This window comes from Paralichthys olivaceus, chromosome 8 (genome assembly GCF_024713975.1).
Source record: "Paralichthys olivaceus isolate ysfri-2021 chromosome 8, ASM2471397v2, whole genome shotgun sequence".
Classification (NCBI taxonomy): Eukaryota; Metazoa; Chordata; class Actinopteri; order Pleuronectiformes; family Paralichthyidae; genus Paralichthys; species Paralichthys olivaceus.
In genome coordinates, this window is record NC_091100.1 from 565,420 (window position 1) to 590,000 (window position 24,581).

General features: G+C 45.5%; 2 protein-coding genes and 1 long non-coding RNA gene across 4 annotated transcripts in view; 1 reads left to right on the plus strand and 2 right to left on the minus strand.

The window, feature by feature from the left end:
- Positions 1–573: 573 nt before the first annotated feature.
- LOC109645117 (calpain-2 catalytic subunit-like) lies at positions 574–15,488 on the minus strand. Of its 2 annotated transcripts, none has more exons than XM_069530440.1 (21): positions 14,646–15,488; positions 10,861–10,930; positions 9,729–9,847; positions 9,143–9,276; positions 8,853–9,021; positions 8,505–8,588; positions 8,332–8,417; positions 8,155–8,220; positions 7,811–7,971; positions 7,171–7,340; positions 7,057–7,068; positions 6,058–6,269; positions 5,377–5,413; positions 4,500–4,565; positions 3,719–3,776; positions 3,256–3,320; positions 3,052–3,120; positions 2,887–2,965; positions 1,750–1,866; positions 919–977; positions 574–812 (listed from the first exon to the last, which is right to left on the minus strand). In XM_069530440.1, the coding sequence occupies exons 1-21, from the start codon at positions 14,880–14,882 to the stop codon at positions 789–791; spliced, it is 2,094 nt and encodes a 697-aa protein (XP_069386541.1). In that variant the 5' UTR covers positions 14,883–15,488; the 3' UTR covers positions 574–788. The 2 variants fall into 2 exon arrangements, with proteins under 2 accessions (XP_069386541.1, XP_069386540.1); XM_069530439.1 differs by having other exon boundaries at positions 3,052–3,123.
- A 12-nt stretch (positions 15,489–15,500) lies between these two features.
- The window catches only part of LOC109647544 (calpain-2 catalytic subunit-like), an 11,117-nt gene continuing 2,036 nt past the window's right edge, over positions 15,501–24,581 (plus strand). The window contains exons 1-20 of the mRNA XM_069530438.1: positions 15,501–15,932; positions 16,069–16,684; positions 17,589–17,658; positions 17,936–18,054; positions 18,223–18,356; positions 20,109–20,277; positions 20,580–20,663; positions 20,745–20,830; positions 20,978–21,052; positions 21,130–21,290; positions 21,644–21,813; positions 21,911–21,922; positions 22,087–22,298; positions 22,367–22,403; positions 22,511–22,576; positions 22,677–22,734; positions 23,463–23,527; positions 23,638–23,706; positions 23,838–23,916; positions 24,285–24,401. Coding sequence (XP_069386539.1) covers positions 16,445–16,684; positions 17,589–17,658; positions 17,936–18,054; positions 18,223–18,356; positions 20,109–20,277; positions 20,580–20,663; positions 20,745–20,830; positions 20,978–21,052; positions 21,130–21,290; positions 21,644–21,813; positions 21,911–21,922; positions 22,087–22,298; positions 22,367–22,403; positions 22,511–22,576; positions 22,677–22,734; positions 23,463–23,527; positions 23,638–23,706; positions 23,838–23,916; positions 24,285–24,401 — 2,023 coding nt within the window. The 5' untranslated portion in view covers positions 15,501–15,932; positions 16,069–16,444. The remainder of the gene's footprint in view (positions 15,933–16,068; positions 16,685–17,588; positions 17,659–17,935; positions 18,055–18,222; positions 18,357–20,108; positions 20,278–20,579; positions 20,664–20,744; positions 20,831–20,977; positions 21,053–21,129; positions 21,291–21,643; positions 21,814–21,910; positions 21,923–22,086; positions 22,299–22,366; positions 22,404–22,510; positions 22,577–22,676; positions 22,735–23,462; positions 23,528–23,637; positions 23,707–23,837; positions 23,917–24,284; positions 24,402–24,581) is intronic.
- Positions 22,305–24,581, minus strand: part of LOC138411188 (uncharacterized) — a 5,970-nt gene continuing 3,693 nt past the window's right edge. Inside the window, exons 2-4 of the long non-coding RNA XR_011243845.1 lie at positions 24,030–24,227; positions 22,652–23,913; positions 22,305–22,446 (exon numbers count right to left, since the gene is read on the minus strand). This is a non-coding gene — a long non-coding RNA (uncharacterized lncRNA). The remainder of the gene's footprint in view (positions 22,447–22,651; positions 23,914–24,029; positions 24,228–24,581) is intronic.

The following is a 24,581-nucleotide window of genomic DNA, read 5'->3' on the forward strand; positions in this document are numbered from 1 at the left end:
ACATCAGCTCTTGTTTAATATTTAACTGGTTATAAACACAGATACAAGAATAACCTGCTTTTAATGTTTGTTTGTGTTTTGACAAAGCTGGTCTCCCTGTTTCCAGCCTCTGTGCTAGGTTTGGCTAACACTTTCCCCTGGTTTTAGTCTTTGTGCTAAGCTAGGCTAAACAAGTCCCCTCAAATGAAACACATCTGAATGTGAAAAGTGTTAGCTTGTTAGCAGAAGGTTTGCCACCAATGTCTGGCTCACAGATAAAATCTTGGTGAATTTATTCTAGTTCTTATAATTTATACATTTACAATCAATCATTTGAACTGATGTTTTTAATGGAGCTATAGTCTCCCCTGTACCGGACACTTTGAAACACTGAAACTAATAATAAGTGTTAACTAGTTAATGTTAGCTCTCTAGCTTTCAAATGTTAGCTCCTTAGCAACCAAATTAAAATAAAAAACCTCTCAAACAGTAACCTTTTCTGTTTTCTTCTTTGAGTGGCGAAGCTAGCAGCTTTTCCATTATCACAGTTTTCATGCTTAGCAAAAAGATGTTTGAATTAAACACAGAGACAACTTGAATTCCTCCCAAATGTTTAATTGATTTCAGAAACAAGAGGTATTTGTGAATATATGTATTGACTTGACAGCGGCTGTCAGTCAGGTTGTGTAGAGATAAGTAAACACAAGCGTTATAGTAAACATGAGCAGTTGGCGTAAAGCAGCGGCTGTCAACAGGAAGATGGCGTGCAGAGTTAACACCGAGGCTCAGGGCGAACAGGAAGTCACGGCTCAGATCATGGCGAAGTTTAACCACTGCAAACAAGACACACACACAGAAACACGTCAACACCTTGATGGAACCTGAACACAGTTACAGACCAGGTCCAGGCTCCGCAGGGTCGAGCGTGTTCGTTCTCACCTGGTTGAAGTCGAGCTCGATGGAGCCGCTGTTGTGAGCGTCGAGCTTCCTGAAGATTTCTGCAGGAGACGGATCACAGAGGAAAAAACTTTAGATTCAGGGTGAATTGATCTGAAGAGACAATCTGCCTCGAGTGTCTTGTTTTTACTGCACATACAATTATTATATCATATGAATCAGTATGTTTAATTAAAACTGGACTCACTCCTCTTCTTATAAAAGAAACTCACATTATAAAACACATCAACCTGTTTTTAATCATGTTAATTAAAATGATCGTAACATTTCAGCCTCATGTACACGAAGACGTTCGTGAGGTAACGAATCCTCTGGTGACGTGATCATTTCATTCATTAATAAGAAAATCTTTAATTCTCTGATGTGATTTATGAACTCTGTGAAAACAATAAAACATTTTACAGTTGAATCAAATGAAACTAAAACCAGTCAACAGATCATTTTATTCAACGTTCTCTAAATATAAACACAGATGCATCATGGGAGGAAACAGTCATGTGGACTGATTTTACTGCAAAATACTTGTTTCAGTAAAATTGAAAACCAAGGATGGGATTTGTCTCCATGGAAACGTTTATAAGACCAAATACTAGTAGAAATATTTTTATATTTATTTAATCTCAGACCTTTTGTAAGTTAGCAGGATCAGTTCAGTTTTAGTTGTCTTCATCTGATCGGAGGTCAGTCTGTTTGTTAAACTTTATGATTCAATTCAGTTCTGACGTTAACGTTCACATCTACAGGAGAAAATGTTTCTCCATTGCGTAAATGCTCCTCTGCTAGCTCTGCTAGGTAAATGAAGTGTTGACTCACTGAACATCATCTCCAGCCTCATCAGACATCCCACAAAGTTGTCGAAGTCGATGGTCATGTCGGGGTCGGAGTATCGAGCCACCAGCTGCTGGTAGATGGTGTTATTCAGGGTGAAACCTGGAGGACGACAGACGGAGTTAGCGCAGTAGAACAGAGAATACCAACACAACCACTGCCATTCTGCTCAGCTAGGCTAGTTAGCATTTCGCAGGATTAGATATACATATAACATACTGTCACCAAACAAACTCATGTTATTGAAATGTTTGATGAGGAATCTGCAGTTCATCTGGTTCTTTAACTGATTAACAGCAAACGATGTTCCACTTCTCACTCAAACTCATTTTCACCTTAAAATCGATTATTTTGATGTTATACAAAACGATTACATATACATTCATAGAAAATAAACTTTATTTGGTAGTTTCTTTCTGAATATGACACAGAACTCAATACTTTCTACGACACTCACTTCTAATGCTAAGACTGCTAATGCTAACACAGCTGTTACTCTACAGGACGCAACGTAACAAACCATCATCATCAGTTTACCGACAGTGACACGTGGAGAGTCCAGCAGCAGCAGAGGAAACACAAACATCATTATTTAGTTGTGAGAACATGAAGAGAAGAAGAAGAGTAAAAGACGTTAGTGAGCAGATTCCTGTGAGGGATGATTCACCACAGTTTTGAACAGGAGGAGGTTTGAGACGTGAGTCAGAAGAGAAACATCAGGATTCAGGTTGAATTGTTTAACCTCAAACATGTTGAACTGTTTCTCTGAAGCTGAGAGATTCTGACCAAACATAAGGAGACAGAGTTTATATTCATCCTGATTCAGATGAGAGGTCTGAGTCCGAGTCCTGAGTCTTAAATCCTGAGTCAAAATCTGTTTGATCTGGATAAGAGGAAATAAGTAGATAAATAACTGTTGTAATATGAGGTCACTGTGACCCTTGACCTCTGAAACCTAATCTGTTAATCTGTGAGTCAAACTGAACATTTGCACCAATGTGAAGGAATTCCCTCAATGCATTCTGGACATATCGTGTTCACAAGAATCAGTCAGACGGATGACAAAAAAATATAATGCCTCGGGCCACTAGGTGTCACCAGTGCTGAGAAATAAAAGCTGACCTGCGTCCTTGAAGGCGACTCTCATCTCTGGAGTGCTCATCGTCCCAGAGTTGTCAGAGTCGTTCTTCTTGTAAATGGACTACAGACACATGAAGACACAGACGTTAAACACCGGCAGGTGAAGTCAGACATGTTGGATTCTGCAGATGAGAGGTGACGTCTCACCAGGTATCTCTGAACCTTCTTCCACAGAGTGGCGAACTCTCCGAGACCGAGCTTCCCGTTCCCGCTGTCCTTCTGCGTGGTTAAAGATCACAGATATATTCACATCCACAGAGGATGTGTGATGTCATACAGATCATGGCTGCAGACAGGTGAGTTCACCTGAACAAAGCCACACATTATCGTGAGTTTCATCTTAAAGGATACGTCCATCAGGTTGACCATCACTCTGCACGTCTCCATACTGAAGCCGTCAGTTTTGATGTCAGTTCCTGTTGGAAACAGGAAGTTAAAGACGCAGTTAAAGGAATTATAAGTGTAAAATGTTTTCATGCTCCAATGTTCAGAAACGCTTTCCTCAGACTGTCCATCGCTGCAGCTCCTCTGTCTGAGAGTCCTGTCTCGATAAGACCCCCCTCCTGATTATGCCCCGTCGGCTCTGATTGGTCAGCTGGACCACTCTGTTATAACTGGTCAACAGCTCAACCAGCTGACATAGCGTCAATGATTGGCTGTTTCCGAGACTGTGATTGGTTGACTGCAGTTCTAAGGCGGGGCCTCCTAGTGTCACTCAGCTGACGTTAACATTAACCAGGTTAAAAACCTGATTTAAGTTTCCACCTGCAGAGGGCACTCAAGTTAAATGTGTCTGAGCTTCACGTGAACTCACGTTTACTGACAATCTTGTTCATGATGGTCTTCAGCTCCACTGCAGAAATCTCCATGTCCTGAAACACAACACAAGTTTAACCACGCCATCACACACGGCACCACGCCATCAAACATGGCACCACGCCATCACACACGGCACCACGCCATCACACACGGCACCACGCCATCACACACGGCACCACGCCATCACACACGGCACCACGCGTCTCCTCAGGTCAACACTTCTCCAAGGATCAGCCTCCACCTCTTGATGTTCATGTCAGGCTCATGTAACCACATTATAAACATGCGAGTCCTTTTACATTTTAAGAAACTGTCAGTCATTGGATTTAATAATTAACTGTTTTAACTGTAACTTGTTTCCATTGTTGATTTTTTATGAATTCATCTTTTCATCTGTATATTAATCCTGCTGCTCTGTCCTATATTAGCTGTTAGCATGTAGCATAAGTTAGCATGTAGCATGCCTGCCCTCTGTGCACGGTGAACACGGTAATTATGGAGTTCTTCATCTGAAAATAGATCTGAAAGGGATCTGCTTGATTTCTGATTGGTCATCAGGGAATTATTACTAGATCTACATCCTGACTCACTCCCTGGCCTGATGGGATACGTAGTCCCTCGTACTTTTGATGTGACGGAGCAGCTCGACTCTGAGGTTCTGTCTCGTCTGAGTCCGGACTCATTGTGTCTCATCTGATCTCAGCAGTTCGAGCTCGACGGTGTCCACGCTGCACATCGTCATCACGTGTGAATCAGACAAACTAACAGGAACTTACGTCTCCGGCGAGTTTAGAGAAGAGGCCTCTGAATCCTGCGTCCACCTCCTCATCTGACACTGTCTCCTGGACACAATATTCAAGAAAAACTTTATTATTCAGTGAAACTGGTGACAGACAAACTCACAGTAAAATGGATTAAATTATTTTGTGTGGCATTAGATTCATTTCATCTTCAATTTATTTTGTCTTGAGGACATAAACATGTCCTCAGGTCGACGTCTTGAACATCTTGTTTCATTTCTGTGACAGAAAGATTTCATTTGACTTTCAGCTCGGATGTATTTTACTCTAATTTCTGTCTCTCTGTTTAAAAACACACTAATTTTCAGGTCGACCTTTGAAATCTCCAGTTTCAACGTGAGTATTTCTACTTCCTGTGATGTCATTTCCTGGAGAATCTTCAAAAGCTTCATGTGTCTAAAATCTGTACATATAATTAAGATCCTGACCTTCTATGTAAAGAGCCTTGAGATCATGTATATTATGAGTGAATTGAATTAATAAATTATACAAGTAAGGAGAGGAAGTTGTAAGTTAAATAAGTACCATTAAAAATATTCATCCTAAAGATTCTTAATTCAGAAACATGAACTTCATATTTCTTGAATCAATCAGTTGAAATTTTTCAGTCATAAAAGTTTAAACATTTAAAACTCCGTCTGTTCCTGGTTTTGAGAAGTCGTTGGTTGGACCGGGAATCTGTTTGCTAAGCTAAGCTAAACTAAACTAAATGAAGCTAAGCTAAGTTAAACTAAGCTAAGCTAAGTTAAACTAAGCTAAGCTAACCAGCTGCAGCTAGAACGAGATGTTGTTACTTCATGTTTGTGTTTGTTACGGCAGCCATTTTGAATTTTCACTGATGTTTGTAACTCACGTCCTCAAGCTCAGCTTCAACCGGATCATCACACGGTCTGACAGGAAGAGAGTCGACACGTGTTAGAATACACACGCAACACAGACACACACACTGGACACTCATTTGCATAATGCATTCCCTCGCCCCTTAACCGTCCAAACTAAAGGAACTCTAACCAAGTGAAACCCTCAAACACTGAAGACGTGAGGACGGACAAAATGTCCTCACTCTGTCGGGTTTATGCTCACACACACACTCTCACACACAAACACACACTCTCTCACAAACACTCTCACACTCATACACACACACACACACTCTCACAAACACTCTCACACTCATACACACACACACACACTCTCACACACAAACACACACTCTCTCACAAACACTCTCACACTCATACACAAACACACACTCTCACAAACTCATACACACACTCACACACACACACAAACACACACTCTCACACACACACACACTCTCACACACACACACACTCATACACACATAAACAAACACCACTGGACAAACACGTGTCTGTAGCTGCTCTGAATGAACGTTTTCATCGTCTGAGTTTACTGTGTAAACGGAAAAGTGTGTGTGTGTGTGTGTGTGTGAGAGTGTGTGTGTGTGTGTGTGTGTGTGTGTGTGTGTATGTGTGTTGGTTTACGTGGTGTGTGTGTCTCATGCTCTTACTGAGTCTCTGTCTGTTTCTCAGAAAACACTCGGATACAGAAGTCTCCGTTCAGGTGCGCCTCAAACGTGGACGGGACGATCAGATATTCTCCTGGAGGCAGTTTGAAGCGAGAACTGACCTCACGCAGGTTGATGAAGGTTTCTGATCTCGCCGTCTGAGCGTGGCTCAAGAAGAAGTTCTTATCCAGATGCACCTCACGCTGCCCGTGGAACTGAGGGAGGGATGACAGCCAATCAGGACAGCTCAAAATTATACATGATTGATATCCTGCGAGCTTCAGGAAGCTTTGAGATGTTATTTGTGTGTTTCAGATGTGACTCCAGATCTTTTTTTTTAAATGTATTTTTTGGTCTTTTTAGAAGACGAAGACGTCCACTTGGACAGACGAGGAGATTCCAGATGTTTTGGTGATGAGGGCAGACGCCGTGTGGACGAGCTGTAAACAACAACACTGATCTTTTCACAGCAGAGTTTAGACGCCATGTCCCGCCTCCTGCTCTTCTACAGGCTCCACCCCTCACCTGAATGTCCCCACATGTTCCTGTTGTTGTGAACGAGTCGACAATCTGCTACACACACTGACTACACAACATGACTACACAACATGACTACACACACTGACTACACACACTGACTACACAACATGACTACACAACATGTCTACACAACATGACTACACAACATGACTACACAACATGTCTACACAACATGACTACACAACATGTCTACACAACATGACTACACAACATGACTACACAACATGTCCAGACATAATGTAATGTTTCAGGAGTTCATGACTGAAATCAGCTTTAGAGGAAAAACCTCTTAAATAAAGTTACATCCACTATCTGACGTCAACAATTTTCAGGAGTTGCTGCTCATTGTTCAACAGATGAATCTAGAACGTGTGGTGTGTCGTGGGTGGAGGTTTGAGGAAATGATCAAGTGTTCTTTCCAGTGACCTTTGACCTGAAGGTGTAACGTGGTCCGGTGCTCACCTGTGTGGGAACCTGAAATAAAACAGAGAAAAAAATATAACACGTCTGTGTTTAATTTCAGTTAAAAGAACACATTTCATGTGTCTTTCATATTTGAGATCTTTGTCTTCTCACCTCGTAGATGGCAAACCCGATGGTGTGCATGTCCTCCCCTTGTTTCCGCAGCTTCCTGCGGTTCTTCTGGATCAGACCAACTACAAAGCTGCAGCCCACCTCACCATCATCTGGGTCATCATCCTCCTCTTCCAGCTTGATCACAAACTGTGGATTCATCCAGAATGTGTCTGAGGAAGAAGAAACGGTTACATCACCTCTCAACATGGAACTCTTAGAAGGTTCAATACAGTTTCCTTTTGGAGCAGGTGGTAGTGATGGTCTTTGACCAGGTTAAAACACCAGGTCCTCTGAGCAGCACACTAACCAGGACTAGCTGATTAGCAGGTGATGAAGAAACATTGGTGCTGTTTCACCTCTGGAGACAGAAGTGAACGAATGTAGTTTGCTTCTGATGGATTGGGAGATAAACAGCTGCTAATGCTAACGTTACGGATAACAGTGTACATCTCTCCAGATCTCAAATCTGTTCCAATTGGGCACCAGGTAGCGACGCTTGTCAGGGGAAGATCAGACAGAGTCAATCTGGATCTCTGGAGAATTTCATACTTGAATATACAGATTTAACTTTTAGGGCAGATTCATTTCATCCCAGTCAGTGAGACCAGTCTGCACAGGTGCGAGGAGGCTCAGCACTTACAGGGGTTGTTTCTGCAGCCTCCGGCGGTGGATCCTCTCCTCCAGGTGCCGTCAAACTTGCTGACGCTCCAGTGTTTGACGGAGTCGTCTTCGATGGTGTCAGGCGTCAGGGTGCAAACCTCGATACGAGAGTAGTGACGTAGGAAGTCATTGTAGGACATCCTGTAGAGATAGGACGGGGAAGAACTCTCACTCCACACAAACAACCAACACCATCAGTTCCACCTTTGTATGACGTTTCTAGGACTTTGTGACCTTTGACCTCAGATCTCTTACCATTTAATGAACAGATTGTAAAATGGGTCAAGCTCGAGGTTTATCTGTCCTTGTCCAGACTCTACCTACCAGAACTCTCCGTCCTCAGCGTTGGCGTGTGGACAGTCTCCCTGCACAGAGTTCCACTCTGAAGATCTGTGTAACACAGCAGCAGAACAGGGGGGTAGATAAGCTCAGAGTTATCGCTGTATGTCTGATATGCAGTTGTGTTATGTTGTGTTCAGGTGCTGTGGTTGTCATGGTTACCCATCGCTCCAGGCTCCGGTCCACTCCACCTGACCCCAGGGGTTCCTCATCCTCACCAGTTTCTCCTGCCGACCCCGGTAGTTCACCTGGAAACAAAAAAGAAACAAAACACATCATCACCATGTCATCTGATTCTCACCTGGCATGATGTCATTGTCAGAACACTGTGTTACCTCCACGGCGCCGGTCAGTGAGTAGGCGTGGCCTTTCACCAGCTTCTGACGAGTGACGGCCTCTGAGTCTGCGGCGCTAGTGATCTACACGACACAAACAGAGACGAGTGAGCGTTTCCTCAGCATCTTCAAAAGGAACCTGTCGATGGTTTATTCTTAAGACTTCCTAAGAATTCTAAAGAGTCGAGACCGTAAATCTGAGCAGTCTGAGCTTTAACGTCTGTTTCAGTTTCAAAACTACGACAAAAGTAAAAGTCTGAACTGTGACTGGGAGCCAGGACAAGATGAAATAGTTGAATTATCACATTTCAAATATCTTTCACTGTGTGCAGAGAAAAACAAACTCACGTCGATGGAGCAGCCCAGCAGCGCTCCGGCCTCCAGGGACTTCTTGATGATCTGGAACAGGTTTTGCGGAGGTTTTTTAAGGTCGTAGTTCTCAGCGATGCCTCCCGTGAAATCTTCGAAGCCCTCGGTGGTAGAACCTCCGGACAATGCCTCGTAGCAGCCGTTCACTCTGCAGCGAGAACGTTAGCATGAATGTCAGAGTGAAACTAATCCTTCGTTTAGACATCAGCTGGTGGCAGCACAATTAGGTTGTGTGAAAGTTGTCGGGTTATATTTCAGGAAGTTCTTACTTGGCGTAGGCCTTCTCCAGCAGAGCGCTCCAGAACTCCCTCCCCTCGGCCGAGTGGACGAACATCAGCTCTCCATCTTTGACGGGCAGACGATCATCAATCACCACGTCCACCCACTCCCCGAACTGCCAGAACTACACAGCAGAGACAGAGGAGACATTACAAAACGTACCCCAATGGTCTGAACTCTACTTCCTGTCTTCCAACTCTATAAAACAGGTCACGTTACTGTTGTTTTCCTTCGTTGTTCAACCTGTAACAGGCTGATTCACAGTGGAGGATTCAGCAGGTGGTTGTAATCTACAGCTTCACCACTAGTTGTTCTGAAGAACATTTGTTTTAACATTAGTTGAGTTCTGCAGGGTTCTGCAGGGTTCTGTGTTAAGACCCATCTAGTTTCACATGTTTCCACTTAGTTTATTAAACACGTGTGTTCTCCTCACTGTTTAACCTCTGTCAGGTAACCATAGCAACAGTCCCAGAGCGTCAGTTAACTGTGAAACTCAGGACGACTGTCAGATCTAGATATAAAGACGTTACTGTAATAATAAGTCTGTCACTGATCCTGTTGTCCAACATCTGGTACCTGGAAGTGGAAGATGCCGGCGTAATCGTCACCAAAGCCCTGGTCGGTGGGAACAACCCTGGCCATCACATATTCGTTCAGGGTCAAGGAAGCGATGGCCGCCAACAGCCAGCAGTCACCTGGACGGACATTGTACATGTGTGTGAAGTTCTGTCATGATTGAGCCGTGAACTGACAGGAGACATTTATTAACACTGTAGCATTAGCTGCTACACTGACACAGACACTTTGGTCTCATTGCTTCCAGCCACCATTATCTCTTTATCACATAAGCGCAATGAATGCTGGGACATGGTGGCCTGTGAGCCCTTGAAATGTGATGTCTTTGAATGCAGCCTCCAAAGGAGGCGGAGGCTGAATTGGGAAACAGCTAAAGTGTTTCATTCTTGACGTTTGAATTTTGAGCACAAACACAGAATAAGTTCGTTCTCAAGTCCAAGTGAACGGACGCCTGCAGCTCTGGACTAAATTCCTGGAGCAGAAATATTTGTAGAATGAGTCTTGTTGTTGTTTGAGATTTTTCAAGTTTAAACTTTCATGATGTTACACAACACAGTCAGAGATCTGCTGCTGTGGTTTAACATAGACACGACTCGCTGCTGACGCACAACAGCCACTACACTGCAGGGTGTGTCTCTTACTCTGTGGTTCTGAGTGTGTGTGCTAACAGCTCATAACTCCCTCTCTCTCTGATGTTTGAGTCAGTGTCTCTCGCCCTCTAACAATAGCTGGCAGACCTCTTCCTGCTCAGCCAATCGGGCTCAGCATGGCAGCGCCCTCTGATTACAGCAGATCAAGTTTCAGTTCAGCTGTTTCGACCTCATGTGATTTTACGGTGTTTGTTTCCTCGTGTGTTTTTTATGTTCTGTGTTTCACGTGACGTCGTGACGAGAGAACATGGACTTAAGAGAGAGACGTGGACCTAAGCTGCACATGATATACACCTGAAGGCCTCTCTCACACAAAGCCAGCTGAGGCTTTCATTTCCTGCACACACTGTGCATGTAGGTGGTGTGTTCAGGGACAGTCCGTAAGCTGTGGTGTGTTCAGGGAAAGTCTGTAAGCTGTCGTATGTTCAGTAACAAATAGGCTCTCTGTTATGATGTGTTTGAGGACTGTCAGGAAAACTCACCCAGAGCTCCCTGGCAGATGTCAGTCCTGGTGGCTCCGCCCAAGATGAACTCAGGGTTGGAGACGAGCTCCTGACAAACGACAGAAAGACGTGAGACTGAGAGACAGACGAGGACGCTCAAGTTAACAGGGGAGTTTTTATATCATCAAATAATCAAATAAAACCAAACGTATCATTTATTTAACGTCTCCATGTCCCATCTGCCAACATGGAGGAGGGGTTTAGACCTATACTGCAGCCAGACACCAGGGGGCGGTGGAGATGATTTAGCTTAACTTCACCTGTGTGTGTGTGTGTGTGTGTGTTTGGTCAGATTGAAACACAACATGTTGTGTTACACTCGTCACTCCCTCCTTTCCTCTGTTCCACTTCCTGATTTGACGGAGAAACACTCAGTGACACATCTGCACGAGGAGGCTGGGATAGTACTGTGTGTGTGTGTGTGTGTGTGTGTGTGTGTGTGTGTGTGTGTGCGTGTGTGCGTGTGTGTGTGTGTGTGTGTGTGTGTGTGTCCTCCCCAGCCCCTCTGATCCTCAGCGTAGTGACTCATCTCTCTGGTATTTGGGATCTCTGTTGTGTTCATGCGTCATGTGAGGAAATCAGAAATTTCATGCTCATCATCACATCGATTATAATAACATGTGATGACATGATGACATTGTCACGTCAAATGTCTCTGATGTAACAGCGCCACTGCTCCAACCCCATTCATTCTTAATAGAACAGATTGGGTGGCTTGTCAGGCCGGAGATCTACTTCCTGTTTCCTCTGCTCAAGGAGATAGGTTAGGAAGCATTGAAGCTCCTTTCCTCATCAAGTAGAGAATTCAAAAAGTTCTTATGATGGCGGCTGCTGAAACACTTCAGGTTTTGATTCTGATTGTTGACTTCAGGAGACGGGAGTCCGACCTGCAGCCCATCTACATCAACGGGGAATGTGTGGAAAGGGTGACCAGCTTCAAGCTTCTGAGGGTGCAAATAGATGAAGACCTCCAGTGGAGCTCCGACACCACGGCGATGGTGAAGAGGGCCCAGCAGCGACTCCACTTCCTGAGGATCCTCAAAAGGATCAACCTGAAGCGAGAGCTGCTGACCATCTTCTCCCGCTGCTCCATCGAGAGCTGACCTACTGCATCTCTGTGTGGTTCTCCAGCGGCACCACGGCACACAGGAAGGCGCTGCAAAGGGTCATTAAAACCGAATCATCGGCCGCCCCCTCCCCTCCCTAAAGGATCTCTACAGCACCCACTGTCTCGAAGGGCACGCAGCATCCTCAGAGACAGCACACATCCAGGACACCGGCTGTTTGAGCCGCTGCCCTCAGGCAGAAGGTTCAGGGTCCTGAGGTCACGGACAGACAGGCTGAGAGACAGTTTGTACAACAGGGCGATAGCAATGTTAAATGCAAATGTAGATATCTGACTCAATCATGAGTCATTTCAGCTGCAGGCCACGTGCAATAATACTGTGGGACATTCAACCCTTTTCTTTTCTGTGCCATAAACACTTTGTATATTATCCAGATATATCGGTAAACTATCGGTATTCAGTATTTACTCTGTACAGTTTGTCACTTCCCTAAAATAAAACACTTAGTGTAATATCTGTTTTTAACGGTGCAATATAACACTTATGCATATTACCTGTTTGTATCGGTCGATTTCGTTGTGCTAGTGTACAAAGTACGACTGTGCAATGAAAATAAAGTCTTTTGAATTTGAATTTGAATGATGCAGACATGTAGAAAGAAGAGAAGATTATCTCAGGTTGCTGAGAAACTCACTAAACACACACCAAGAACCACAACTACAACAAAGGTGGAGGACGGTGAAAACTTTGCTGATGTTTTAACAACACAACAACTCATACAAATGTCTGAGTCAGTGTCCCCTTAAAAAAAAAGCAACATTCTGACTGCTGAAACACTTCAGGTTATTTCACTCAGTTAAGAAGGTTCCTAAGCAAAATGGAGTATTTGAACATAGCTATGGTCCAGTGGACATGTCCCGCCCCTAACACTGACCCAACAACCTGGTCCTCAACACCTCCAAGACGAAGGAGCTGATTGTTGACTTAGGAGACGGAAGTCCGACCTGCAGCCCATCTACATCAACGGGGAATGTGTGGAAAGGGTGACCAGCTTCAAGCTTCTGAGGGTGCAAATAGATGAAGACCTCCAGTGGAGCTCCAACACCACGGCGATGGTGAAGAGGGCCCAGCAGCGACTCCACTTCCTGAGGATCCTCAAAAGGATCAACCTGAAGCGAGAGCTGCTGACCATCTTCTCCCGCTGCTCCATCGAGAGCTGACCTACTGCATCTCTGTGTGGTTCTCCAGCGGCACCACGGCACACAGGAAGGCGCTGCAAAGGGTCATTAAAACCGAATCATCGGCCGCCCCCTCCCCTCCCTAAAGGATCTCTACAGCACCCACTGTCTCGAAGGGCACGCAGCATCCTCAGAGACAGCACACATCCAGGACACCGGCTGTTTGAGCCGCTGCCCTCAGGCAGAAGGTTCAGGGTCCTGAGGTCACGGACAGACAGGCTGAGAGACAGTTTGTACAACAGGGCGATAGCAATGTTAAATGCAAATGTAGATATCTGACTCAATAATGCAAATGTGAAATAAAACACTTGTAATATCTGTTTTTAACGGTGCAATATAACACTTATGCATATTACCTGTTTGTATCGGTCGATTTCGTTGTGCTAGTGTACAAAGTACGACTGTGCAATGAAAATAAAGTCTTTGAATTTGAATGATGCAGACATGTAGAAAGAAGAGAAGATTATCTCAGGTTGCTGAGAAACTCACAAAACACACACCAAGAACCACAACTACAACAAAGGTGGAGGACGGTGAAAACTTTGCTGATGTTTTAACAACACAACAACTCATACAAATGTCTGAGTCAGAGTCTCTGGACGTGTTCTGGATCTTCTCCTGCAGCCTCTAGTGAAACATCTGGAAACTTCTCAGTGAGTGGGCGTGTCTCTGAGGTTTCTAACACGTGACGGACGTGAAACTGAAGAACACAAATCTCTCAGGATGAAGAAGAGGAGCCGTAGAAGACGAAGAGCTGTTACATGTAACTTCACCACTAGGTGTCTCTAAATATCTTCAGGTGTCCTACAGGTGAACGTAAACAAATGGAGTGTCGCGTATTTACATTTAACACGAGAATGATTTGAACTGTTTTGTGTCCCCGTGAAGAAAAATACATAGAACTTGAAGTCTAAACAAGAAGTACACACAACTTTATTCTTCATTCACACACAGACACACAGACACACACAGACACACACAGACACACGCAAACACACAGACACACACAAACACAAGTACAAGAACACACAAACACACACAGACACACACACACAGACACACACAAACACACAGACACACACAAACACAAGTACAAGAACACACAAACACACACAGACACACAAACACAAGTACAAGAACACACAAACACACACAGACACACACAGACACAAGTACAAGAACACACAAACACACACAGACACACAGACACAAGTACAAGAACACACAGGCACACGCAAACACACAACACAAACAGACACACACAACACATAGGAACAAGAACACACACACACACACACAGATTATAGAATGAGTTGCCTCAGGTCGCCCCCCCCCCCCCCCACACACAACCTCCGGCCACCTCGCCCCTCCAACCGCACCCACTCCTCCGAACAAACACACCCATCCTAACCTAAATCCAGGACCAGGTCCAGGACCAGGACCAGGACCGGGTTCTTACCGTGGGTCTCTTCCAGGTGACGCCCCGGGTCTTGTGGGAGCTTCGGCCCAGCTCATTGAAGCCCAGAGATTCGGGGGCGGCGGCGAACGTCGGGTCGCAGAAGAGCCGCCCTGCGGAGCGACACTGGGCCCGGAGAGAGCCGAAGTCCTGGTTCAGGTACCGAACCGCGTTCGCGTTGGTTCCGAAGCCCGCGGCCAAGGCCCGCTGCTTGGCCAGAGTGGAGGCAACACCCGACATGATGAAGAGGAGCAGGAGGAGGAGAAGGAGGAGAAGGAGGAGAAGGAGGAGAGTTTCACCGACAGACGGAAAAACTCCGCAGATTCTTCTGAACAAAGTTTGACAGATTTTAAGTCAGAGTGAGACCTCCGCCCTCAGAGGAGGAGCCTCTCTCTCTATCTATCTGTCGATGTCTCTCTACCACTCTTTCTCTCCCTTGTCTCTCTTTCTCTCTTTCTATCTGTCCCCCAAACACTCCCTCTCTCCCTCTGTCTCTCTCTCTCTCTTTCTATCTGTCCCCCAAACTCTCCCTCTGTCCCTCTCTCTCTCTTTCTATCTGTCTCTCTACCACTCCCTCGCTCCCTCTCTCCCTCTCTCTATCTGTTGATGTCTCTCTACCACTCGTTCTCACCTCTGTCTCTCTCTCTCTCTTTCTCTTCCTCTCTTTCTATGTCCCTCTCTCTCTCTTTCTATCTGTCTCTCTACCACTCCCTCTCTCCCTCTCTCTATCTGTTGATGTCTCTCTACCACTCGTTCTCACCTCTGTCTCTCTCTCTCTCTTTCTCTTCCTCTCTTTCTATGTCCCTCTCTCTCTCTTTCTATCTGTCCCCCCAACACTCCCTCTCTGGAGTGGGTCACCCCCCCCCCCTCGGAAAACAAACAGAATAAAAGTGACGTCACAAGCAGATGTCCCACATTAACTGTATGTGGACACCAGAGAAGCAGTCTGTCTCTGACGTCACGGACAGAGTCTCAGTGTCCAATCAGGCCTCAGACCTGACATCAGCTGACTGAGTGTTTGAACACGAGTCAACACGTCGTCCACGTTGTGTCTTTATGTTGAAGATGTTTCAGACTTTTCTCTCAGATCATTTATTCTTTGATTATAAACAAGAATAATGAATCAGCTGCTCTGTGTTTACACATGGAGCCTCGGGATTGGTTGCTTCGTTTGTTTACCTACATCACAACGCTGACACTTGTAGGAGCTTGATGACGTCACAGTGGGACACACCCGAGCGCTCACAGAATCTGACCTCTGACCCCTGAAACCAAAACCTGCTGCCACAGGTTTGTTCATGAGCGTCCCTGAACACAACATTCCTCACATGGTGACGTTCAGCACACGGATGGAAATAAACGTTTAAACTAAATCTTACAAAATCGAAAAAATGAAAACACAAATCATTGTTTGTCTCATCTTCAGGACTCTGGAGTCTCTGGACCCTGAGCAGAGACAGCAGGTGGAGACAGAGAACCAACTCACTTCCTGGTTTGTGATTTTAGGGATGTTGAGGTACCTCAGCCGCTGCAGCTCCATGACGCCGCCTGCTGGTGGTGTCAGGTGTGACCTGCTCTCAGGCCTGTTTCCAGGTGTTGGTCAGTGTTTATCAGACTGTTTGTTCTCTGACTGATATCACACTGCTTCACCTGGAACAATGCTCCACCCCTGAACTGACCACCTTACACAAATACACACACACCTGAGCCTCACTCGGAACAGTGACCAACAGTATTTAGTAACTTCAGACACTGGCAGACTCTCGGCTGATTCTTCAGGCTCTCACCGGACTCGACTCACGATGACGAGCGCGGCAGCGGACCTCGCCAGGAGGAAGGCCCGGGATGAGAATGGTGTCGGCAGCCGGGCCAACGCCGTCCCCTTCAACAAACAGGACTTTGAGCAGTTGCGTAGCGAGTGTCTTAAGACTGGCTCGCTCTTCTGTGACACCACCTTCCCCGCCACCTGGGACTCTCTGGGATACAACCAGCTCGGACGCTACTCGTCCAAAACCATCGGCGTGGAGTGGAAGCGACCGTCGGTGAGCAGAGCCACAAATCACAGAAACACAAAAAGTAGAGAAACTGCAGAGAATGAGTCAAAGAGTTCATTACGTTGATTAAACACAGAGACAAAGACAGAAAGCAACGAGACAAAGTGACAAAGAGAGACAAAGATAACTAATGTCCTTGAGTCTAAGTGAATGTTTGTGCCAAATGTGAAAGGATCCAGACATTTCGTGTTCACAAGGCATAAAAGAAGTGCTTTGTGAGGTCACAGTGACCTTGACCTTTGACCACCAAATTCTGATCAGGTCATTCTTTAGTCCAAATGAATGTTTAATGCACTGGTGATAAAGTACGTACGGACAAACAGCCTGAACATAAGGGACACAAGACAAGAGAGACAGACACTAAAGCTGCTTCAGACCTGAACTCCTCAGTTCAGAGCTGCTGTATAAAGTCTAAATCCAGGAGAAGTGTGGACACAGCAGAGGATCCTCCACTGATTCCCTGTGAGTGAGTGGGGGGGTGATGAGCTTCTAACATGAAGAGACCAAAACAAACGTCGTCAATGTTTCAGTGTTATAAATATGAAGAGTCGAGGGTGAGAGCTTTGTGTTGTCCAGATGTGAGACATCACACTGAGTCAGAGTGAAGGACAGGGGGGATCTGTCTGTCTGTACATGTTTTCAAAGGACACACCCATTTACATTCACTGAGCTTTACATGTAGAAGGCAGGAAGGGGCCCCCAGGGCAGGGGGCGCTGTAAGGTGTGATGAGTTTAATATGAAGAATAAGAAAGAGGAAGTGAGTTTACACAGGTACATGAAGACACCGACACAAGTCTGGATGTGACGGACATGAACAACAGGAGTCACTACGTCAACTTGTGTATTTACTTCCTCATTAGTCATTAATCACCTGCTGTCTCGTCCAATCAGGAGCTGTGTTCTGATCCTCAGTTTATTGTTGATGGAGCAAAAAGAACCGACATATGTCAGGGAGCTCTGGGTAAGAAAACACACACACACACACTAATACGTTTATATTTCTATCTTAGTGAGGACACTCAGAGGCATAATACACACCTAGCTCTCACCTTGAAATCAAGTCTTAACCCTCAAACAGCGCTTTGACAAAGTGAGGCCCGGTCAACATGTCCTCACTCAACATGTCCTCACTCAACATGTCCTCACTCAACATGTCCTCACTCTGTGGGTGAATGCTCTAAATGGTCCTCACAAAGGCACAAGTACAGGAACACCCTCACCTGCTCTCTGTCTGTCAGGTGACTGCTGGCTGTTGGCTGCCATCGCCTCTCTGACTCTGGACTCTCAGATTCTGAGCAGAGTGGTACCTCCCGCTCAGAGCTTCACGTCTCAGTACGCCGGCATCTTCCACTTTCAGGTCGAACACAAACTTCTATTTACTCGTGTTCACTCACTTGATTATTCCTCTGTGACTAATGATGAAGTCCACGAGTCGGAGCTGAAAGCCTGAATGTGATCGATGAAACGTTTGGATCGTTCAGGGTTGAACTGCACTGGAGTGACATCGTGTTTCTTGTTCGTGCAGCTGTGGCAGTACGGAGAGTGGGTGGACGTAGTTGTGGACGACCGGCTGCCGACCAGAGACGGGAAACTGCTGTTTGTCCACTCAGCTGAGGGAGGAGAATTCTGGAGCCCCCTGCTGGAGAAGGCCTACGCCAAGTAAGAGACAGAGATAAACAAATAAACAACAAACTAACAACCGAATAAATAAACAGTCACGGTGACGTCGGCGGTTGGGTTGTCAGCTGCTGGTCTGAAGCCTCAGTTTGACCATTTGTTCAGCGCCATCTTGGGTTTTTTGGAACCAGAACTAACCATATTTGGAGGAGCAGTGGGTGGAGCTTGACTGAAAGCTCAAGGACTCACACCTGCAACCTGCACCCATAGGACAGAACTAGCTGTCAATCAAACTGTGGTATCCAGGCCCCAGTGCATACTAGAGATTGAGACATAAACAGTTTCTATAGACTCCTATAGAAACTACCAGTGGAGTCGCCCTCTGCTGGTCATTACACAGAAGACAGGCCTCTGGATTGGCTTTACTTTTAAAAACAGTCTATGATTTATTGTCATAAATAAATGGATTTATCGTGACGGATAGCAGCGACACTGATTAGTTACGATCCTCAGATGAGGGCTTGACAGTTGTTTCTATATTTCGTTTTATCCCATCGATGGCGATATGTTGTGGTTTCTCTCTTGTGACAAATGTACTTATTGTAAGTCGCTTTGGACAACGCGTCTGCTAAATGTAAATGTTGTGAACTCAGTCTGAGAACACGCCCACAGCACATTGTCACATTCACTCTGAACAGAACAGACTGAGCACTGTGATTTGTTCCTGTCCGTCACAACACAGAGTTCATTTTGTCTGACTCCACCCAAGTCACAAAATCCCTGAGGAGGAAGTGTGAGAGTCGGGCGGAGCTCGGAGGTGATCAGCAGCGTTTACTCAGTAAACACTCGGTGTCGACGCACCTGGAAAACAAACAGATAGAAGCTGATGTGAATCACCTAACTCACCCGCTGTAACTCACCCGCTGTAACTCACCCGCTGTAACTCACCCGCTGTAACTCACCCGCTGTAACTCACCCGCTGTAACTCACCTGCTGTAACTCACCCGCTGTAACTCACCTGCTGTAACTCACCTGCTGTAACTCACCTGCTGTAACTCACCCGCTGTAACGCTGTAACTCAACTGCTGTAACTCAACTGCTGTAACTCACCTGCTGTAACTCACCCGCTGTAACTCACCCACTGTAATGCTGTAATTCACCCGCTGTAACTCACCTGCTGTAACTCACCCGCTGTAACTCACCTGCTGTAATTCACCCGCTGTAACTCACCCGCTGTAACGCTGTAACTCACCCGCTCTAACTCACCCGCTGTAACTCACCTGTCAGCTGGTACCACTGTTTATTAACAAACATCCTCAGCACAACCTGATCAAAGTCTTCAAAACAGCTTTTAATTTGAAGAAATCTTCTGTTTCAATTTTAATTTGAAAGCTTCTTTTACTTCCACCTGAAACATCAGCTGCTTCCATCACTTCTCCTGAAGTTTAACTGAAACGTTAACAAATATATTTTCAATTCAAGTGAATTATTGTTTCCTCGATCGTGCCGTCGGTTCGATGTCGTCATGACTTGTACTCGTCATGTTCATCGAGCTGCTCAGAGCAGCTTGACCCACTTTTTTTCATAGTTGGCGAAATTTGTTCTGAGGAAAACTGTGGAAGACGAGCGGGACAGTCAGAGTTTAAAGAGACACAACGATAACGTGTGACCATGAAGATAAACTCCTATAAAACTCCTGTTTCTACGTCTCAGCAGGTTTAACGTGTCTTTTGTTCATGAACTAGCTTCAAACCGTCAGTGCTGATGTTGGTACTCCTGCGTCTCCTCCTGCAGAGTGAACAGTTCGTACGAGGCTCTGACTGGAGGTTCGAGCATTGAGGGCTTCGAGGATTTCACCGGAGGAATCGCAGAGAGCTACGACCTGAAGGAGGCTCCACCCTCTTTGTTCAACATCATGTGGAAAGCTCTGAAGCTCGGCTCGCTGCTTGGCTGCTCCATCGACGTAAACATTTAAATCTTTGTTTAAACACGACTCACTGACAAACCTCAACACTCCAGGAGCCACGATCCCTGTTTACGTTTAACGAGAAGAGTCATGTGGCACATGTACACTGAGCTTATTGTTCATTAGCTGATTTAGCTTGTTAGCTCTGTGTTGATCAGCTCGTTCAGACTGAATAACTTGAACTGAATAAATAATTTGTTAGTAAACATTGACTTAAATCTCTGACATCATCACTTTAATCTCTGACATCATCTCTCTGTGAAGTCATGTGATCGTTGTTCATGCTTCATGTTTGTCAGATTTCCAGCTCGTACGAGACGGAGGCGATCACCGGTCAGAAGCTGGTTAAAGGTCACGCCTACTCAATCACTGCAGCTGAGCGGGTGAGGAATTATGGGAAATGCTCAGACAGCGGGACACTCTCAAATAGTCTGTGGGCTCATTAACCGTCACTGGTTCTGCAGGTTCTTCACCGTGGTTCTCCTGTGGAGCTGCTGAGGATCAGGAACCCATGGGGTCAGGTGGAATGGACCGGAGCCTGGAGTGACGAGTAAGCACACCATCTGTCCACGTGTCCATCACATCTGTTTGTCCATGTGTCCTTCACATCCACCTGTCCACGTGTCCATCACATCCGTCTGTCTTCTTTGTCTGTATTTGTTGGTCAAACTGAAGATGTGTTTTTTTGGTTCGTCAGGTCGGAGAAGTGGGACGGAGTTCAGCCAGAGGAGAAGAGGAAGTTGGATTATTGTGCTGAAGATGGAGAGTTCTGGTGAGGACAGACACAATCTTCTTCTTCTTCATCTTCTTCTTCATCTTCTTCTTCATCTTCTTCTTCTCTGTCTGCAGGATGTCCTACACAGACTTCCTGTGTCAGTTTTCCCGCCTTGACATCTGCAACCTGACACCCGACACGCTGACGAGGGACGAGGTCGGTCGATGGAACTGTTCTGAGTTTGAGGGCGTGTGGAGAGTTGGCTCCACCGCTGGCGGCTGCAGGAACTACGCCGGTACTAACTCCTGCTTCTCATCTCAAATATAAATAAGCATCTTTTAGTTTTCGTCAGATTTAAGAGAAGAAAAGAATAAAGTTCACAGGTTGAACACGAGTCCGCAGCGTGGCGGCCATCTTCTCTGCTCAGCTTGTCTTCATCACGTCTGACCTCTGAATCATTTCTTCATTCAAAATCAACCTTGTTGTTGTTTTTACTGATTTAAGACTAAATTAAAAACTAAAACAGTGACGACGTCATTTCTCAAGAACATCTGGACAGAATTTCTTTGCACTGATGAGATTTCAGACGTCAGGAACATGTGGAGGAACTGTTTCCTTTTTTAAACCTGACATCATTTCTCTCTGCAGCCACTTTCTGCTCAAACCCTCAGTTCTTTATCCGACTTGATGAAGTGGACGATGACCCTGACGACGGCGAGGACGGCTGCACCGTCCTGATCGGACTGATGCAGAAAGACGCTCGCAGAGAGAGACGCTTCGGACGAGACCTCAACACCATTGGTTTTGCCATCTATCAGGTGCACACACACAAAGACTCACATACACACAGACACACTCAGTGTGTACTTCCCGTGTTTGATTCCGTGTTTGATTTTGTGTCTTGTGTTTCCTCAGGTTCCTGATGAGGTGAGAAACAAACAGGAAGCTGTCACTGTGTTCACGTGTGGTACAAAGTACATTTATCTGGATACTGTATTCACAGAGAATCTTTACCGGCCTTGTTTTACAGTGTATGATGCAACACGACATGTTGACGTGTCAGGACGACATGATTCTTCTTTTGTGGTCAGTTTAAAGGTCGCAGTAACGTCCACCTGGGCCCGGACGTCCTGCTGAGGATGGAGTCGGTGGCTCGCAGTAAAAACTTCATCAACTTGAGGGAAGTGTGTGACCGCTTCAAACTGCAGCCGGGAGAATATGTCATCGTCCCGTCCACCTTCGAGCCGCACCGCAAAGGAAGCTTCGTCCTGAGGGTGTTCACAGAGAAGGAGGCTCGCAGCAGGTGAGACATGATGGACATGAACCGGTGGTTCTTCTGTAGCGACTGACATCTTGTCTCTGCTGTTTCAGACCGATGGAGGAGGACGTAGACGTCAACATCGATGAGGTTTAAGATCTTTCTTTGTAGAAACTTTCTGTTTCGACCCAAACTGTGAGAAGAGACAGAGAAAATATTGATATTTTGATCTAATTTATACTTGAACTGTGTTCCAGCCCGATGTTGGACAGAATGACGTGGACCCTCACTTCAAACATCTCTTTGTTCAAATCTCAGGAAATGTAAAGAAATATAATTGAATATAATAACTTCCTATAATGATAACTTCTACTTCCTATTCAGATAAAACTTCTCACGTCTGATTTTCTTCTGCTTCAACAGGACTCCGAAATTTCAGCCTTCGAGCTTCAGCAGATTCTGGACAAAGTGATCGCTCAGAGTGAGAAGTTTCACCAAGTGACAGTTTTCAGTGAAATAAGGAAAATATTTCATTAGTCTTTTGTTATTTGAAAGAAACAGTTCAGGTTCGGACGTTGTGTTCAGTTTCAGACGTTGTGTTCAGGTTCAGACGTTGTGTTCAGGTTCAGACGTTGTGTTCAGGTTCGGACGTTGTGTTCAGGTTCAGACGTTGTGTTCAGGTTCAGATGTTGTGTTCAGGTTCGGACGTTGTGTTCAGGTTCGGACGTTGTGTTCAGGTTCAGACGTTGTGTTCAGGTTCAGACGTTGTGTTCAGGTTCAGATGTTGTGTTCAGGTTCAGATGTTGTGTTCAGGTTCGGACGTTGTGTTCAGGTTCGGACGTTGTGTTCAGGTTCAGACGTTGTGTTCAGGTTCAGACGTTGTGTTCAGGTTCAGACGTTGTGTTCAGGTTCAGACGTTGTGTTCAGGTTCGGATGTTGTGTTCAGGTTCAGACGTTGTGTTCAGGTTCGGACGTTGTGTTCAGGTTCGGACGTTGTGTTCAGGTTCAGACGTTGTGTTCAGGTTCGGACGTTGTGTTCAGGTTCGGACGTTGTGTTCAGGTTCGGACGTTGTGTTCAGTTTCAGACGTTGTGTTCAGGTTCAGACGTTGTGTTCAGGTTCGGACGTTGTGTTCAGGTTCAGATGTTGTGTTCAGGTTCAGACGTTGTGTTCAGGTTGTTTGATGAACTCATCTGTTGTTTGTCTGAAGGATCTGATGTGAAAACCGATGGATTCACTCTGCAGACGTGTCGCAGCATCATCAGCCTGATGGACGTATCTTTCAATCTGTGATTTGATCCCTTTGGTGAACTGTAGATGTTGGACTCAGTTTGTGTTTGCAGAACGTGTGAACTCTCAGAACAGGATCTTTAACTGGTCTTCAGATGGACGGCAGCACCACACTGGGTCTGGTGGAGTTTCACACTCTGTGGACAAAGATCCAGAGATACCTGGTGAGGACATTTTGTTTAATGAAGTTCTGTGACTTCAGAATCTTGTTGTCAGATTAATAGGATGTGTTAATGAGAGCTGGTGAATAAATGTGATGCAGAACTTCCTTCATTATCTTCTTCTTCTTCTTCAGGAGGTGTTTAAGGGTCACGACTCGGACGGTTCTGGTACGATGAGCAGTCATGAGATGAGAGCGGCTCTGGCTGAAGCTGGTAAGATAATGAGACCACATTCATGAGTGAAGGCGGGAGGTGCTGCCTGGTTCTAATGGTCCCAGTAAAGATCGCCCCCTGGTGGATCCTCACTATTACATGTAACATCTTACATTGCGTTGACAATGTCAGTTTCATCACCTCCCCGTCCTTGTTGTGTTTCCTGTGTGAGGTCAGAGGTCGTAGCAGCTGGTCTGAAGTCAGTGCTTCAGTGTCATCTTAGAGCTTGATATCACCATGGTAACATGCAGCTGTTCACATGTCCATGTAGTGTCACATGACTCACAAAGAGAAAACACTGAAGCGTGTGACTGTAGAACAACAACAACACAAACTTAATGAGGTTGAATATGTTTGTGTGTTTGCAGGTTTCCAGGTGAACAGTGAAGTGATCCAGGAGATCGTCAGTCGATTCTCTGACACGAGTTACGCCATCGACTTCGACTGTTTCATTGGTTGTTTGATCCGACTGGAGCTGCTGAACAGTGAGTCACATGACTCCAAGACCATCAGAGAGATATAAAGATGATCAGAGGCTGTATATAATCACTGACTGTAAATAATCACTGACTGTAAATAATCACTGACTGTAAATAATCACTGACAGTATATAATCACTGACTGTATATAATCACTGACTGTAAATAACCACTGACAGTATAATC

What these genes read in the sequence shown, in the direction of transcription:
- LOC109645117 (XM_069530439.1), bottom strand. Translation starts at nt 14,882, where the DNA reads ATGTCGGGTGTTGCCTCCACTCTGGCCAAGCAGCGGGCCTTGGCCGCG. An exon ending in GAGAAACAGACAGAGACTCA is followed by an intron (nt 5,414 to 6,057) that starts GTAAGAGCATGA and finishes TCTTCCTGTCAG; the next exon opens with ACCGTGTGATGATCCGGTTG. An exon ending in TCGAGCTCGACTTCAACCAG is followed by an intron (nt 813 to 918) that starts GTGAGAACGAAC and finishes TCTTGTTTGCAG; the next exon opens with TGGTTAAACTTCGCCATGAT.